Consider the following 19,250-nt stretch of genomic DNA (forward strand, 5'->3'; position numbering starts at 1 on the left):
ATGCCAACCATTATGAATTTGGTGGAATCATTACGAATTTAAAGCATAGATTACCTTTTACGATTGTCTTGTTCGAAATTCCGATTTTTAGAAAGAAGATCATAATTTTGCGTATTTGGTGTCAGATCGTATTTTGGAAGGCACAAATGTTGTTAACACTGGAGAAATGGAACTTTTCCCCTCTTCACCGTCAACAATCGTAGATTGGTTTCCTGCCTTGTTCTTTAAACTTATGGATTTCGAATAGCGAGCATAGCAAGCGTGCCGATATAGAATAAACCAGTCTAGTAATCAGTCTTCCGAACAGCCCCGATGTTTGCCGATTGGGTACGGCCTTGAACTTGACTTTACCAAAATGTCGAAAAACATGCTCCTGAGCCGTCACTAATAACATTCCTATTTTGGGGGGTGGGATTCCTATTTTTGAAGGCCTGGATTCCTATGACATTCCAACTAGGGTTGGCATCTCTGCTAATTACTGAAACCATTAACACCAAAAATCTCTGGCCTGGTGCTTATAAAACCTTTAGAGTCGAGACTCAAGACTCTATCATAGTATTGAGTTTGAGACACTAATGTCATGACAACGCCATGCAACTTGTATGCATGTGACATCATTAGAGATTGAATTTGGACTCTAAAAAATGTATAAGCACGGGCGCTAGTGTGTGCTGAGACTAGCATGCTTGAACCATAATAGGACATAAACTTGACAGTCAGGTTAAAGGGAAATGGAATTAAACATAACTTACATGTACCATAATTGTTTTATGATGAGATTATAGGTCATCCTTATTTTTGGGTGTATTTTTGTTTTGTATATAATTGCATGTATGTAATAGATAAAAAGAAATAGAAACTCATGCATATAGAAAAAGAAGATTTAAAGGAGAGTAAACTAAAATATGAGCCTTATGTGTTGGAAAGATGCATACCCGGACCACTAACACATACTGACTCTTTAACAAATGAAAAACGCGTAATTTTAGTGTTAATAAAAAAAAAGTGATTATTTCTGCTAACTGGGGACGTCAGCTCTTGACCAACTCCTGTATGCACAGTAAACAAAAGCAGTAATTTTTAACAAGGCGCTTCTCTTTGATCAACCTGACTTGTTAAACAGCATAAATGATGTGATAATGTAATAAACTATTAAACTAAATATATTTGAAGTTGCATTAATGGAATGAAATGGGGTTATATAGTATTTTTCTCTGTTAAATAATCCAAAAGGAAAATGTACACTATTAGGCTTATTGGTATGCTACTTTGGAGCAAAAACAACAACCCAAGAGATCATTTTATTTTTTGGGGGACTAGGTAATTGGTCAGTTCTGTGCTTTTAGATGGGAAAGTCTACTTAATCAATAGTTTTACAGAACTATTTACAGTAATAAACCATGGTCATTACCATTTTAGGGGCGACAGGTAATTTTGCACAATATGTATTTTTGTGTCTAGACAGCGTCAATTAATTGGCTCGTCTGGTTACCAGTCAAATACACACCTGCCAGTCAGGAATCACAGGTAGAGGCAACTAACAGACTAGACCAATTAACTAAGAAAACACACTGTGTATCAATTTAGTACGTAGGTTAATGCATGGACAAAACATTTCGACTTGTGTAGCTACTTTGACAATGGTGGTTTATTTTGTATTGAAAAATAATATATACTTACTGCTGGATTATTGGGATGTATATTATTACAAAACATTGCAATGCATGACTATTTTATCATCCTGCAAAAACCAGGTAGATTTGTTTCTCTAGTTCTAAGACTCATTCCTGTCGTTACGAATTAAGTATTATGTAACCACCAGCTCGCCAGAGGGTGTATTTATTGGAATGGAAGAAAATGGCTGTGCCCATTATATGTAATAGCCATCACATTTAACTGTTTTCTTAATTAAATATATAGAGGCTATTTCATGGGGGTTTTCAAATACGATTTTTATGTCAACGAGTGATGTGTGAAAACCATATTTTCACGAATTGTGAAGCAATGAGTAAAAATATGGTTTTTACACATCACGAGTTGACATAAAAATCGTATTCGGAAAAAACTCCATGAAATAGTCTATTATATACATATTTCCTAATTTTAGACAATATCTTTCGGTTTTTGGTAATATCTTTCGCTTGTCCTATTGAAAACATGTAACGTCATGATATATTTCTTCCTATGGAATTTCGTCAAAACATTTACTTGACCATAGACTTTTAAAAAGAAATTTGGATAAAATTTATCTTTATTAACATTTATTTAACAATACTGCATTGCAAACATACCTGACAAAGCGATCCTCCAAAAACTCACACAAAAACAAAACAAGTCAAACGCCGTTAAATTCTGACACTTAAACTCGATGACACAATATTGTGTCATCATTATTTAGCTTCGTATTCAATTCGTTTTAGATATTGTATCGTAATTGCACTTCGTATCACTTTTTTTATAGGTACAGTTGTTTAAATTACATTTTTTTATTTTTAAAATATGATCAGATGTATTGGTAATCATCAAATTTAAATACAAAGAAACGAGACAAAGGGAGATAATTTAATCATGCACTTTTACAAAAAAAGTAAATATGATTTCTATATTTTCACTGGAGCTAAAATACAGTGAAAATATTACTTTTCATCGGATATGACTTTTATGGTTTCCGTAGATCCCTAATTACTTAAAGTAGTGTAATTAGTATAACTACACCTTATTGTTAAGGGTATGCCTCACACTTTGTGTGGTGATTGCTTCTAATTAATCCACCAGTAGGAATAAAAGGTAAATGGGTCGCTTATTACAGGGCACAATATTTCACGCGAATGCAGACGTATTAGACGTTAACAAATGCGATATGTTGCAACAGTGACAACTTGCGACCAGTCTAAATTAAATACTATGTATAGAGTCGAGCCAAATGGGTTGAAGAAATACGCACGGATTGTTGGTTACGGTTATATAATTTTCTACTGTTTCGTTTTCAAAGGAATATATTTAGTAATAAAATTTGTTGATTATAATTTTACAAATGTTCAAAACAGTTTAAATGTATACAGTAATCCAGAGGTGTAAGAAAATTTGAAAAACACTCGCATCGCAAAATGAGCTTTTTAAAAACAAAACATTTGGAACATCTCTGTATTATATAACCGCTATATTCCAGGAAAGTGAAAATAGAATGGCAACATCGAAATGAAAGATTCTTGAAGTATTCACAAAAAGAGGTTTAACAAAAATTGTTTTTGTATTTTGTCTCATCTTTATATTATAAAAGTTTTATCTTACTTAGTATTATAGTAAAATCCTGCACATTTTTTGTATTGGGAATGAGACTAAACAAAATGCGTCAAGTTATTATTGCGTCGATGTGTTCGCCGCATTTTTTGCATTAATTACTTGCTCGTATTAATTTCATGATTTACAGTATTTCATTGCTATGTATACAATAAAATAATATACTTGTTAATATTAAGCAATAATGTACATTATATATCACTGAATATGCATACCAGTCCAAAAGCCTTGCTTAAGCATTCCTTTAATTGTCAATAACCCCCACCCCTGCTAATGAAATGGAAACCACACTCATTTGGCTGGTATTAAAGTTTGTTTTTGTTTAATAACATCACTAGAGCACATTGGTTTATTAATCATTGGCTATTGGATGTCAAACATTTTGACAGTCTTAAGAAGAAACCCACTACATTTTTCCATTAGCAGGAAGGGTTCTGTTATATATACTTTCCCACTCAGGTATTTTATTACCTGTTGCCATGGCTTCAAGGAGGTTGCTCCTTTTTCAGTTTGTGCACACTGCAGCACCAACTGATGCTGCATGTTAGATTAAATGTTCAGATCTGTTAATGAAATCAGCCAGTTCTCCAGATAGGAGGTTTCATTAGTCTTCATTTGAGGCTCTAAGAATCATCACCAGTTTACAAGCCAAATAGTTAGGTAGTGGTGTTATTTTTTTCTCTCATTTCAACCACGTCTCCATGACTCGTAAGGCCGTGGAATGTAGGGACAGATCTAGGAGGTGTTGTGGGTGCTCATACCATGTCCAAAGTGTCCTGAAAATCCAGTATTTAAAGGATGAATATAATATATTATAATCTAATTAATTTGGGGGGGGGGGGTGCAGTTATATGGTTTTTGAAAGCATGGAGCTGTTTGAGAAAAGTAGGTAGCTATTTCTACTGAATAAACAGGTGTATTAATTGTAAGCATAAACAAATGCAGTAACCACCACAAATCACTGCCTGTTGCCTACTAAAGAACAGTGTGTGTGTGTGTGTGTGTGTGTGTGTGTGTGTGTGTCTTTGTACTCCATAATAGTATTCAGACAATTTTGTAATGGCAGTCAAGCTTTTGTAAACTATGTTAAAGTTACATTCTCTGGTTACCATATTATAACATTATGTACAAATATGAAATACAAGCTCAAATGCACTTTTACAAAACTTGTGTGTGTTCGCTATGAACGGAGATCGTCAAAAGTATATGCTCGATTCATCGCCTGTGCCGCCATAGCTTGGCAAAGCACAAACGACAGCCTGTTGTCAGTTTCAGTTAACACGTGCGTTTGCCGATTTCAAATTGTAGGGTTCGTCTCAAAAAAATTAAAAGAGAAATCTTGCGCTGTACAAAGAACATTCGGTTGAGGATACGGTACGGTACGGTCTTTCGTTAAAACCGGTTTGATTTTGACAATGTATTATTGACAATCGTACCTTCCTATTTCAGAATTAATATTTTATAAAGTGTTAGTAGAACTTTCAGAGTTTAGTTTGTATAACACATTGATCATGTATATATTTTTAAAATAAAATATACTAAAGTAGACATTTTCACTTCTTAATTTTACGTGTTAAAATTGACAAATTCAAATAAATATTCTTTCGTTTGGAAAGGGTAAAGTTAGTGGGGGGTTGGTTAACGACATCAAAGTTAGAGCATATTGATTTAATAATCATCCGACGCCATACAACCGTAAATAAAATGTGTTGAGTGCGTCGTTAAATAAAACATATCCTAGCCTTCCTTCCATCTGCTGTTGGATGTCTAACATTTGGTAATTTTAACATATAATCTTAGAGAGGAATCGGGTGCATGTGCAGGGGGATGGTATTGGAGGTCGAAACCCTTACTTGCCCAAGCTTAAAAAAAAATGAAATGTATTTTCTGGGGGACCATGGCTCCATATAAACTTCGCTCAACACAGTCTATAACCCCAACCCTGCTGAAATCCCTGCACACGCGCCCCGGAAACCCGCTACATTTTGTTTTTAGCAAGGGATCGTTTATATGTACCATCCCACAGACAGGATATCACATACCATGGTCTTTTATATACCGATGGGGATCGATCCTAGACTGACCGCGCATTTCCAAGAAACACCTATTTAGGTCTAGATAATTAATAAAAATAACATATAGTCTTGAAAAATGTTACGTAAATCGAACACAGTACCCTCTTCCTCTACCCCTAGAGTGTTACGTAATTAGTAACACCCCCTTACATGTTACGCGTATGCCAACAGCTGGCCAAAGTGAAAATTTCACGGCAAATCCCCCACCCACCGGCCCTGGAAAGGCGTTATACCATATACCTCTGTGAATATAAATATGTTTTGGAGATATGAGACGACCCCTCAATCAAGACAGTTAAATTTGTTCAAAAATTGCGAAATCTCACGTCATCTCTTGTTGGGGAATTCCACACTTGTGATAAGCCATTGAAAACCGAGATCGGTAGGAGCCCGTCAAAAGTGTCCCACTTTCAAAATACTGGCTTTGTTTTTGACCTGGATAAGCCAGCATAGTGAAACCAATGCGGGATGCGGCGTCATATATGCACCAAACGTAATTGGATTTTCTGTTCTATATGCTTAAATAATAAAAATATTCCGGATATAGCTGCTTTAAACATGGCATTTCATTAAAATAAAAGCTAAAAGAAAAAAAGACTAACTGCTTTTTATTAAACAGTAATATAATATTTGGACTATAGTAATACTAAAATATAAATAATAACTAAAACATTAGTAAGATATTAGGATTGTTAATAACAAAAAGTAAATAAACTTTAAAAATAACTAATGAGAGTCATCTAAAAAACAACATCAATGCATGTAAGATTTAACAACTTGTCTGACTGTATTCATGTACAAGCTTGATTTTAAAATGTATCTATGTTTAAATAAAATAAACTTAGCTTCATATTTAACCTGTCTGTCAGTCTCTATTCACTTTGAAATATAAATACTGTCCAGCTATGAACTGTAGTTGTTTTCATTTCTTTGTGTTCCAAATTATACTGAATGGCAACATTCAGAAAAACTTCTCCGTTTATGGTTTCTACAATATTTTGGAACAGCTGAGTTTTGAGTGGATACTCTTTGTCTTTTTTTTTTCTGTTAGTTTTATGATGGCTTTTAAATGCTATCGCAAATCAATTTTACATTAGCTTTTGTGGCAGCATTGCTGGTTGCTGCTGCAAATTTCTAGGCTTGCATATCAAAAGCTGTGATATGCCCTATCCTGTCTGAGAAATTACACAATGCTAATAACTGATAATAACAGCTGTCATTTGATGCATCATGTTTGTTCTTGCAATATTATAGTCATGTGTTACAGTAGGCTGAGTTTCTATATGTTTGACACATAATTTCTGCATTTATCCTATAACTTACCCATGATATCCATGTCATAAACCCATGTAACAATTTTAGTGTATTATCCCAGTTAATAATGGTATGCAAATTTGCAAAGTCTCTAGGTAATGTGTTGCTATGGATGGGTCATTTGCTTACAAGCCTACAAGACCTGTGTACCTGAGCGCAACATTTTCAAAGATTTAGTTCAAACTAGTACTGTGATTTACTAATTTTTTTATTAAAATGTTATTTTAGAAGTGTTATAGGAAAAATAGAATTCGTCTAGTTAATCGGTATTTGTCTCGGCAGAGCCTCGACAAATACTGATTAACATAGACTCGGTTGATATTTAACATATTAAAAAATACTCGTGATGAATCCTCTATTTATCATATAACTTACCCATGATATCCATGTCATAAACCCATATGATAATTTACTTTATTAACCTGGTTAATAATGATATGCAAATCTGCAAGGTCTCTAGGTAATTTGTTGCTGTGGATGGGTCATTTGCTTACAAGCCAACAAGACCCGTGTACCTGAGCGTAACATTTTCAAAGATTTAGTTAAAATGCGTGATGTCAAACTAATCTGTGCTAATCATGATGACGTCATATTATCGATGGCGGCGACTTCAGTACTGTGATTTACTAAAAAAGTAATTAGAGTGTTATAGGATAAATAGAATTTGCTACTCGTGTTTTTTAATATGTAAAATATCAAACTCGTCTAGTTAATCGGTATTTGTCTCGGCAGAGCCTCAACAAATACCGATTAACATACATGTAGACTCGGTTGATATTTTCCATATTAAAAAATACTCGTGACGAATCCTCTATTTATCTGCTTTGTGCTTAGATATTGGAAAATAAACATTCCTTTTCTTTCCATCTTTACATGATGATTTTAAATATCCACTGAGCTTAACCAATCTTGGGAGTGGAAGTCTTCCTACAAAGTTAGAAGAATGTATTGGAAGTGGCAGTCTTTTTTATAAACAAAAGTTGCCACACTGTGATTGATAGGAACATCATAATCTTGTCAGAACACATTCTTTTGACTCTTTCTTGTGCAGAAATATGATTTTTAATATGAAATCTTTTTTGTTATTCAGATTACAAATGAACTTGTTCTTTTTTTACAGTTAAGCTGGCATGGACGAAGGTGGACATACAAGGTCCACCCCCTCCATCCCGTCTGGACTTCGCGATGTGCGCAGTCACTCTAAACCGTGACAAACATTCTGCTGGAGACACCGCGGACATTGCCAACACAAGTCAGCATGCCAAAGAGGTTCTGGAGCAGGAACTGAAGCCAGGCAGCGCAAGCTCACGAGACAGTCACCAGGAATACAGCAGAGGTAGGATTTTACTTTAGTTTTTTTATAGAGTGGACAGTCAACTAGGGCAGTCAACTGGAATTCAGCCTTTAGAGAGTGGGATTTGAGTTAGTTCTTGTAGCCCTGTACATCCTTGTAGCGTGCATCTCGTAGGACAGTCTCCAGGAGTTAGTAGATGTAGGATTTAAATTCTTGCATCACAGTTCATACTATTCAGGGTTCTTACGCATCCTGGAAATCCTGGATTGTCTTTGAATTGTGTAATTTTAAAATGTAGGCCTGGAATGTCCTGGAAAAAGCATTACATTGTCTTGCATCCTGGAAATTAAGGCCAAAAATTTGGTGGTTAATTATTTTTTTACATCTTTACTTTGTTGTCCTCATAACCTGTCTAACTTGGGACAACAATTTGTTATAAAAGCACTCATTGACTGAACATTTCATGTGCTGAATTTTTTTTTTAATGTCCTGCAAAAGTCCTGAAAATGTTGTTGAGGTTTGTTTTTTCAAGTGTAAGAACCCTGCCAGTGGATTGATTGAACTTTAAAAGGTGGGAGTTAGTATGTTTTATAGCACAGGACAATAATGTCTTTATAGAGGTAATTTTCAAAATAATTCTCATAATATATAAATGTGAGCTTTTAGGACAGTGACATGCAGATCTTTGTAGAGGTCAAATTTCAGTTCTTATAAGATAATGATAGGATGTCATAGAATTAGGATTTCAGCTACCAGTATGTTTTTATTTCAGAGTGCAAGGTTATAGGATTGTAACATGGGCTAAGCAAATGTATGTATTGCTGTTAGGGTTGCTAGGTTACCACAATTCAGGACATTATGTTTTAATTTATAGTGAAAATAAGAAACTGATTACAAAACATTTTACTGGGCGTTTAAAAAAAAAAAAGGAACAAAAATGTGGGAGAGCTTGGTTACCATACTGTTGTGTGTTGGTTGACTTTGTCGAAAGACATACTCCTTGTTTTGCCTACAAAAAAGTTTATACGAAATACAAGCCGAGTCGTCTTTCAATTGAACCGAAGATGTTGTCCGTCTGACATTCACGGGCAGTTCGAGTTTTGCTGAACTGATCAAAGTTTTAATATTATTTTAATAAAGATTTCAAGATATATGAAAAATAATAAAGATGTTTGTAAAGTGATCCCCTAATGTTGGATACATTTTTTTTTTCCATCTTCATCAAATGAATCAATCGCTGTGATAAAATATTATCACCAGCTGATAAAAAGTTTTGTTTTTGTAAAGGCGGTTTATATATTAGTTGGCATCCATGATAAATGATTTTAATGATAAACACTACCACTTCGTTGTTTTTATAAGTGGTGATATCCCCCAAAAATGAAAAGTTTATAATATTTGATAAAGAATTGCTGAATAAACAGAATGACAGAAAGTAAAAATCATCAGTTACAACCAATTATATCTGCAATTGAGGACAAAATATCAGACAATAGTTAATGGAAACAAAGACAGAATGACTGTTCTGATCACATGACAAATTTGGCGCCCAATAATGGGGGGGGGGTTCAATCAGGTATTGCCGAATCCATTAAAAATAAAATGTTTTCATTGCTCAAATAAAATATAACTTTTATTATGTGTATTAAACATACAAATGGATACAGGTATGGGACAAAATAGAGGCTGTTAAAAATACTGTTAAATTACGTTACGGTAACTGTCGTAAATGTTTCATCAGTTGCTTTTTCGTACACACAATGTGGCTTTTTTCCTTTGATGTCCAGTGTGCAAACTGATGGTTGTTTTTTTTATGTGTGGAAAAAAGTGTGCATTTGGAAATAGCGGAGATAGGTAAAATATAGTTGGATGTGGGAAAATAAAGAGGGGCGTAGAAAAATAAAGGAGGGTGGCAGAACGTGAAAGGAGGGCTGCGAAATGTAAATGGAGTAGCGAGAACACTGTTATACTAGTAACTAAATGCTACTTACATGTATAATGAATAATTTATTGTCCCAATTTTCTCCCTTCTTAAGATACATGCAAACATAGTAAATATAAAAACAGTATATGTGTATATCATTGCAGAATCCTCGAGCATTGAAGATTTCTCATCTGACGTGGTTCTGGACCAAAACCAGTCTTCTGTTGTGCATGCTTCGGGGTCAGATAACTCTGTCTCAGTGGACGAGCCGGCTGCTTCCATGGATCAGCAGAAGACATTGAAAATCTGTCTCATTCATGGGGGGATGGACACACAGGGGGAGATTTTTGATGACACTCTTGTGCTGCTGCTAGAACAAAAAATGTAGCATGTGTGTCAATCTAATTAAAATTAGCTCCACTATTACATGTGGATCTAAAGACAGCCAGTTGGAGCTCATGTCCACCAATCAAAACCTTACTTGCAGAATCCTGCCAGTGATTTAAAACTAACAACACTGCATAGTCCCCAATGTCCAGGTAACATTTCGTCTGTAAATAATAATTAAAATATCAACCAATCACACTTCGCCTTTTATAACGTTATTTGGGAGTATACAAATTCTAAAAATATCGGGCGAGTCTATTTTAGTGGCCGCAGTACAGCGAACCATACCAATACGTACGGGGTGGGTTATCAGTCTTCAGTTTTACATTAAACATTATTTATTTATTTATAAAATAAAACAAAACTAAATCAATCTTCAGTTTTACATTACAAATTATTTATTTTATAAAATAAAACATGTTTTACGGCATTCGTAATTCACACGAAACATGTCGTATACCCTCAGGATAATTCGGAATGTTTTCAAATTATTTTTAAATCACTGGCAGGATTCTGCAAGTAAGGTTTTGATTGGTGGACATGAGCTCCAACTGGCTGTCTTTAGATCCACATGTAATAGTGGAGCTAATTTTAATTAGATTGCATGTGTGTTTAAAAAATCTGAATGGATTTTCATATTCAGATTTGTTATAGATTGTGCCCAAATTAGACATCATGAATCATCCATTTAGTATGTATGTTAAATTATATCAGTCATGTAGGTAATGACTCTTATAAGTGATTTTTCTTTATGAATATCTGTTACTTTTGGTTGGGAGTTTGATTGGGTCTCTGGAAGTGTTGTGTTACAGTGTTGTGATGAAGATTCCACTAGATGAATAATTGTAACTCGCCAGTAGATAGCTTTCCCAGTTTGCAAATGATATTAAGACTACACAAATATAGAATATTTTCAAAAATCCATGTCAAAATGTGGTACAAATACTGTGTGCCTTGGGTCACAAATCCATATCATCCAATAGCCGATGAGTATTTTTGTGCGGGATCTCATAACAATTTTTTTTTTTTTTTTTTAATGCACTCACAGAAAAACACATGCCTTTGAGATAAGAATTGTTTGTAATTTTTGGGGAAATTTTCAATGTGCTTTAGTGATGTTAAACAAAACAGACCTTAACTTCTATATTAAAAATTAGAAGAATTTTGTTCAATGAGCCAATCGTGTATCCAGAGAATTGTCCTTGAATGTAAAATATGCATAATAAAATTACTCCACAAAGACGGGCTTCAAATTCTTGTCACCATTCAATTTCTTGTGTAGAATCTGTATTTTTTGTTAACCTACTCTTCTAGCTATATTGTTCAAATCCAGCTGATTATCATTATAAAACCACAGTATTTGGATTATCATATAAACCTTTTTTATACATATATATATATATATATACATATATATACAAATATAATGTAGATTACTTTGTGTATACATGTATGTGATTTTTTGGGTGGGTGTAATTGAATATGAAAACTTTGTAAGCAATCAAATATACAGTTGGCAGAAGAAAGTTGAATATACCTTAACTATATATCATACTCAAGCAGTGTTTGTATGGTTTTTGTTTGATTTTTGAATTTATTTATTTTTTCACAAAGGTTATTCTGTAATTAACAAAAATCAAATGCCTTTTGTGTTGATTTTGCTGAAATTATTCATAAAGTAGTGTGTTATCATTAATTTTATACTGGTATCGTATATTTTATATTTACAACTTGATTAAAGCATTTAACATGTTACTTTTTGTGTTTTTATTGTACCTTTTATCTTCAGGCTGTAATCCTACAGACATTATTTTTATTTGCATACTCATTTAATCTTATAGTAGTAATAAAGCTCTTTTGATATATTAAAATATTCTTTTAAAGATGGTCAATAAATAGAGAATGCTACATGAGTGGCCACTATATAGCATTTATTTTACAAGTTGTTTCAAAATGTATCTTAACAGCGAAAGTGAGATGGATACAGTTTAAAACAAATTTAAATGTCCTCTGTTGCAGTTAACACTTTTCCATTATGCTTATTTCATTGGATCGTATTGCTGTCGTCATCAGTTATATGTTTTCTTTTTTATTAAACATGAGTAATGCAATACAATGTTCGCAAAGTTAAGGGCTACACCAATATATTTGTTTGTTTCTGCAAAATATTACTGGGTACTGTTTATGTATGATAAATTTCTTATAGTACGAGGTAAAATAAACAAATAGATGTACTCTAAATTTTGGCCATGAGACCTTTTTCAGATCTTACAAAACCATATTATAGCTGTCTGCTAATGCATGCAAATTTAAAAGAGAATCAAGAATATTACTTTTTTACTTTGTGAACTGATTCCCGATGGATGAAAAGTTTCAAGCCTAACTATGATGGAGTGCTGCTAGAGCGATGACACTTGGTAGGCATATAATTAAGCTCTTCTGATGATTAACTAGTTATTTTGTTTTATGTTCACAACATTTTTGGTGACTGCAGTAGGACTTTGAAGTTCAGAGGTATCAACTTTTTGTGAAAATGGAGATAACTGAGTACCGGGCTGTCATCAGGTTTTGAACGGGTTAACTTCCACGCAAATCCATGCCGATATGGTCGGTACTTTAGGAGATAGTGCTCCCTCATTTGCCACTGTGAAAAGGTGGGCAGCGGAATTCAAGAGGGGGAGAAAAAGTGTTGATGAACCAAGGTCTGGCAGGCCTTCAACTGCCTCCATACTGGAAAACATTGATCATGTACACCAAATTGTGATGGATGATAGACGATTAACTATTCGCTCCATAGCTGCTGCCATTGGTATCTCTCATGAGTGAGTCGAGAACATTCTAACCAAAGAACTTCGAATGTCAAAGGTTTCTGCTTGATGGGTACAAGGCCTTTTGAACCCTGATAAAAAGTGCACCAGACTATGGAAAACTTTGCCCCTTTTGAAGCAGATCCAGCTGATTTCATTCAAAGTTATTTGCTTGAGGATGAGTGTTAGGTCCATCACTTTGAACCCAAGAAACAGTACACGCAGTGGAAACGCCTGGTATCACCTCCATCAAAGAAGGCAAAGGTCGTTCATCTGCTGGAAAAGTTATGGCCTCAGTTTGTTTGGATGCCAAAGTGGTTGTTTTGTGGACTACCTTCCAAAGACCATCAATGAGAAGTACTATGCCAACTTGCTTAGGCAGCTGCTTGAAGCTATCAAGAAGAAACAACCGGGGAAGTTGACAAAAGGTGTCTTGTTCCACCAGGACAATGCCTTTTCTAACAAGTCTGTCATTGCAATGGCTATTGTCCATAACTGTGCCTTCAGCATCCACCATGCTCCTCTGGTCTGGCACCCTCAGACTTCCATCTCTTCCTGAACAGGGAGAAACACTTAGCTGGCAAGCATTTTCATGCTGATGATAATGTCAAAACCCCTGTTCAAGACTTTTTTTTAAGGAGCAAGAGGAAACCTTTTACAAAGCAGGGATCCAGGCACTGCAGTACCACTGGCAGAAATGGTGTAACCCTCGAGGGGACTACTTTGAAAAATAACTAGTAAAGAAACTCGTTCCAAAAGTGCAGCATAGTTAGGCGCTAAACGTTTCACCCAACCCTCATAAATATACTGGTACCAAAGTTATGAAATTATTGTTACTTGGACAATTGACAGGTTAGGCAAAGTTGCATATATGTGACCCTAACCTCTTGATCAATGTCTCACCTCAAATTCAGTCTAACTTCTAAATCAGTCTGTAACTTCTAAATCAGTATCTAACCTCTAAATCGGTCTCCAACCTCTAAATCAATAACAAGAACCAATAATTATTCATTTCAAAATGGTAGCTTCATTAATGTTGCTTTTTATGTAAAGTTGTCAACTAATCTAAATAAATAACATTGTTGATTTTTATGTAAATTCAAGTTATTCAAGCGATGAAAAATACAATCAAATATGCAACAGTCAACCATTCTGGAAAAAATTACATACACAAAAAACAAAAAATTTCTTTACTACAGGTTAGAAACATTTGAGGGGGACGAGCAATTTCAGACAGGACGTGAAAAAAGGAGAGGCAGTTGTACTAGTGGATGTTCAGTTAAAGCCTTAAGGTTATTGGTATTATGTATTATGTGTACACCATGCAGTAAGCAAATGTATATAACATTGTTTATTTTGGGTCAGTTTTGTGCATCATGGTTGTTGGCGAATCCGGTTATTTGGGTGAGTGTACTACATAATAGGGCAGTTTGATAACTGAGGAACGAGTTGACTATACAGATTGCACAGGCAAGATGGCACATTAATATACCAGTTGTCGGGTACTGGTTGGAATAATAATAATAATAATAATAAAATTCTTTATTTTCAGATGGTAAACACATTCAGTACAAGGTGACTGGTCTCCCATGAGGCCCTCTCTAATCTATACATGATATTATACATACATACATTCAAAGAAACAATATCAACATACATGTAATATGTATAGCATGAGAAACAATAGCACATATTATGAATATTTAAATAATATTTAAATCAATTTGTTAAGAAACTTGAGTCCGTGATAACTCAATACATCATAATTATTTTAACAAACACATCAAAATCAACAACAAAGGTATATCTTAAAATTGATTATTATTTGAATAGTGCTTAAAATAACTGGATTTGAATGAGGCGAGGGATTGAGAATATTTTACCTTTGAAGGTAGTGTGTTCCACAGTTTAGCTCCCCTGCATGAAAAACTATAGCGATAAAATTCTGTTCTTGGTTTTAATTCATAAAGATGACTTTGTTGAGTTGACCTCAGATTTAAGGAGTGAATTTCTGAAATTGTTTGAAACATTGTTTCTAGATATGATGGAGTTAGTTTGTTGAGTGCTTTGTGGACAAACTGGCAGGTTCTAAAGTCAATTCTCTCTTTGATTTTAAGCCATTTGAGAGAGCTGATTATTTCTGCAGTGGATGTTTCTTTGCTTTTTTCAGTAATAAGTCTTGCAGCTTGATTTTGGATTTTTTGAAGTTTTCCTATAGAATGTTTTGAACAGGTTCCCCAAATTGTGGAGCAATAGTCTAAGTGAGGTAATATGTAAGAGCTGTAGAATATTAATCTGGTCTTTTGGTCAAGAGATTTTCTGTTTTGTCGAAAAATGTATAATAAATAAGAAGATTTTTTAATAATGGCATTAATGTGGTTAGTCCATGTCAGTGTTGGGTCAGTGTGTACACCAAGAAGTTTTTCAGAAGTAGAACATTGCACTGGTATGTGATATACATATACAGTCAATGCTGTTTTGGTTTCTGCAATTGAGGTCAGTTTTTTAGAAGAACCAATAAGCATGATTTTAGTTTTATTTAAGTCAAGAGACATCTTATTATGGTTGCACCAAAGACTCACCTCATTCAAATCAAACTGGACATGTTTTTCTAACAGAGATATGTCATCAGCTACAGATGTGGAGCTTACATCATCAGCAAACAGATCCATGACACAATGCTTTGCATAGAGTGGCAGATCATTGATATATAATGCAAACAAAGTGGGGTCAAGTACTGATCCCTGTGGGATGCCATATGAGTTCGTTTTCTACCTGAGAGATACGATTCAAACCATTTTAGAGATTTTGAATCAAAGTGATATATGCTTAGTTTCTTCATGAGTATATCATGAACTATCATGTCAAATGCTTTTTTAAAATCAATGAATGTAGCTGAGACAAATTTACCATCATCTACTGACTTTTGCCAGTTATTAACAATTCTAAGTAAAGCTGTTTCACAGGAATGTTTGGTTCTAAATCCAGATTGGTATTCATAAAGGAGTTTGTATTCTTCAAAGAATTTCAGATAATGCTTTATGCACATGTTTTTCCATTATTTTAGACATTATTGGTAATATAGAAATTGGTCTAAAGTTTTCACACTTTGTCTATCCCCAGTTTTAAATAATGGAGTTATTTTTGCATGTTTCCATTGCTCAGGAAATATCCCTGATGTTATGCTGCTGTTGATGATGGTTACAAGTGATGGGGTTATAACAGCTGCAGCCAATTTAACAAAGTGTGGTCCTATGTCATCCAATCCCATTGATTTTTTTTACATCACAGTTCTGAAGTTGTTCAAATACAAATGCACTCGAGACTAGTGGAATGGTGAACTTGACAGTACTTGGTATTTTACTATCAACAAAATCTGATAATTGTTTAAAGATGTTATTATTGGAAGGTGTAATGGTTGATTTTGCCTGTTCAATTACATTGATAAAATAATGATTAAAGTGATTACATATGTTTAGTTTGTTTATTACTTGGTGGTTGCTGTCATCCTTAATGGAGGCTATGGAAGTGTTATCTTTGGGATTAAGATTTCGAAGAATTTTGTGAATGGCAGCTGGGTTTGATGTGTTTTCTTTAACAGCATTTCGCAGGTAGTTTGTTTTAGCTTTGTCAATCAATGAGTTGACTATATTACGCCAATATTTGAATTGCCGTTCTTTGTGTTGTTTTTTGCAAAGGTCTCTAATTTTCTTAGCACCTATAATTTGATCTGTATGCCATGGTTTAAGTTTTGTATGCTTAACCCTATGTTCAGTGAGTGGTGCATGGTTATTCACTACTTCAGTTAAACAGGCACAGAGAGTATTGAGATCAGCATTGGGGTCAGATATATTACTTTCTGGTTCAAGAGTATTTGATAAGTCATTCAAAAAGTGACTGGTCAAAATGCTTCAGGCATCGATATTGAAGCATGATGTGATGATTCTTTTTAATAGGTGCAGCCTTCGATTTATAAAAAATGCAGACAGGGAAGTGGTCACTTATTCCAAGTTTGGGTACAAAGCAGCGATTAACCTTTGCTTTGCTTGTAACATAAACATGATCAATAAGTGTTGAAGAATTTTCCATAACTCTTGTTGGCTCATTAATTATTTGCTCTAGATTATATGCTTTACAGGTATTAATAAATTCAGAATGTTTTGATGTTAGCAGGTCTATATTAAAGTCACCTATTATAATCAGTTCTTTGTTAAGTGTGATAGCTTTTTCTATATTGGCATGAAATTGTTCAAACCATATAATCTTGGCATTTGGTGGTCGATAAAGAAAAGCCACAAGAATAGATTTAGATTTATATGGAAGTATTTCCAACCATATTACTTCAAGTTCATCGCTTTCTAAATCCACTCCTCTGGTATAGGCAGGATGCATAGCTATATAAGCAATAACACCACATAAGCAATAACACCACCACCATGTTTGTGAGTTCTCTCGCGTCTTTCTGGTTTATGAAACCCATTGATATTTAACATGCTGTCTGGCATTATGTTGTTTAGTTTGCTTTCTGTTAGACCTAGAATACTGACATCTTGAGCAAGTAGACTAACTTGATAAAATTTTGATTTTATACCTTGGATGTTAAGATGTGCTATTGTTAACCCTTTTGTAGATTCAAAACCAAAACATATAGTGTCATCATTGTATATCCAGGAAACATCAGGAACAACATTTATCTGATTAACTTAAATGGATCAGGCAGAAGAGTACATTTATCTTCTAGCTTTTCAAATGCATCATTTTCAATATATGAAATAATATGTAAATAATGAAGACACATGTTAACATTCATAAAACCAACTGGTAATAAAAACACGAGAGGAGTATTTGTAACTCCTAAAGTGTCCTTGCTATTAATACAATGTTTATCCAAGCTTTTCACTGGTATATCTACTGCAGGAGCAGTTTGTAGACATTTGTCTACAGTGATATGGGAATCTATAGTGGACAAAAATATTTTACATTTGTTAACAGATTTCTCAGTACAACAATTTGCTTGATATTTATAAGGGGAATTATAATAGTTGCATTTCTTGGGTTGTGAATCATCAGTAGTAGCAGAAATGACTGGTTGGACACTATTAAAACTATTTTTTATTGTGATGAGGTTAGCCCTATTTTGTTTAGTAACATGTTTCATACATGAACAGTTTTGCACATTTCTGTCACAGTGTCCACACAAGCTATCCAACACAGAATATCTATTTGCCAGTGTAAGAACTATCTTATGGGTGCTCTGTTGACCCATCCTGGTGGTGGTGGAGGTGGTAGCCACTGGGGAAACCATGGTTGGTTGGGTCGTGGGCCATACAGTCCGGTGTGAGGAGGGAAATGATATTGATGCACTGGTGAAAATGTCTGTCCTTGATACAGTGGCATGCAAGAAAGAAACATTGGTGCTGGTTGCGGTTGGTTGATGAGTGGTGTCACACTTGACCATTTGGTTTGACTAAAGTTTGAGATCTTGTTAGTAGATTTTCGAACTGTTCAATGATACTGTCTTGGCTGAATGATGAAATATTATTGGTACCAACATGAAAAACAATGCTGTCATATTTGCCTAGTATATCAGTTCCATTGGTTTTCAAATACTTGTATACACCAGCAATTTTGGCACCAGGTAGTGTTTTCACCCTAACATTAACATTTTGACTTGACATCATTCTTGCACTTAAATGTCTCACAGTGCTGCTGCCGATGATGAATACTTTTTTTTGGACTGATTCATGGTCCATGCTTTCATTTATTTCCTGGACATTGTTGGTATTTTGATTTTCAATGTTTATTTTTGTCACTGTGTTAATATTGGTAGAAAAATGTTCAGATAGATGCACTGGTACAGTTGTCAAATTTATTGGTTAGTTCATTTAAACATGACTTCATGTCATCCATTTTTGCTTCTAGTTCATTTGTTTTGTTTGCACATGAAAAGCTGGTGAAATGTGTTTTGAGATTGTCAATTTTTGTTGAAATGCCTGATGAATTTTTTGTTGTACTAATAAATTTGACAAAGCATGTTTTAATGTCATCAATTTTTGTTTCCAAATCAGTTGTCAGCTAATTTTTCTGTAGAATTTCTTTTACCATTTCATCTTTTTCTGCAGTAACTTAACGTTTTGTTTTTCAAAGCT

At 34.3% G+C, this 19,250-nt stretch overlaps 1 protein-coding gene across 1 annotated transcript in view; it reads left to right on the forward strand.

Annotated features, from left to right (window-relative positions):
• LOC121384008 (rab9 effector protein with kelch motifs-like) overlaps positions 1 to 10,369 on the forward strand; it is a 44,652-nt gene extending 34,283 nt beyond the window's left edge. The window contains exons 3-4 of the mRNA XM_041514145.1: positions 7,810 to 8,025; positions 10,072 to 10,369. Of these exons, the coding sequence (XP_041370079.1) occupies positions 7,810 to 8,025; positions 10,072 to 10,295 (440 nt within the window). The 3' untranslated portion in view covers positions 10,296 to 10,369. The remainder of the gene's footprint in view (positions 1 to 7,809; positions 8,026 to 10,071) is intronic.
• Positions 10,370 to 19,250: the final 8,881 nt, after the last annotated feature.

This window comes from Gigantopelta aegis, chromosome 10, assembly GCF_016097555.1.
Source record: "Gigantopelta aegis isolate Gae_Host chromosome 10, Gae_host_genome, whole genome shotgun sequence".
Taxonomy (NCBI): domain Eukaryota; kingdom Metazoa; phylum Mollusca; class Gastropoda; order Neomphalida; family Peltospiridae; genus Gigantopelta; species Gigantopelta aegis.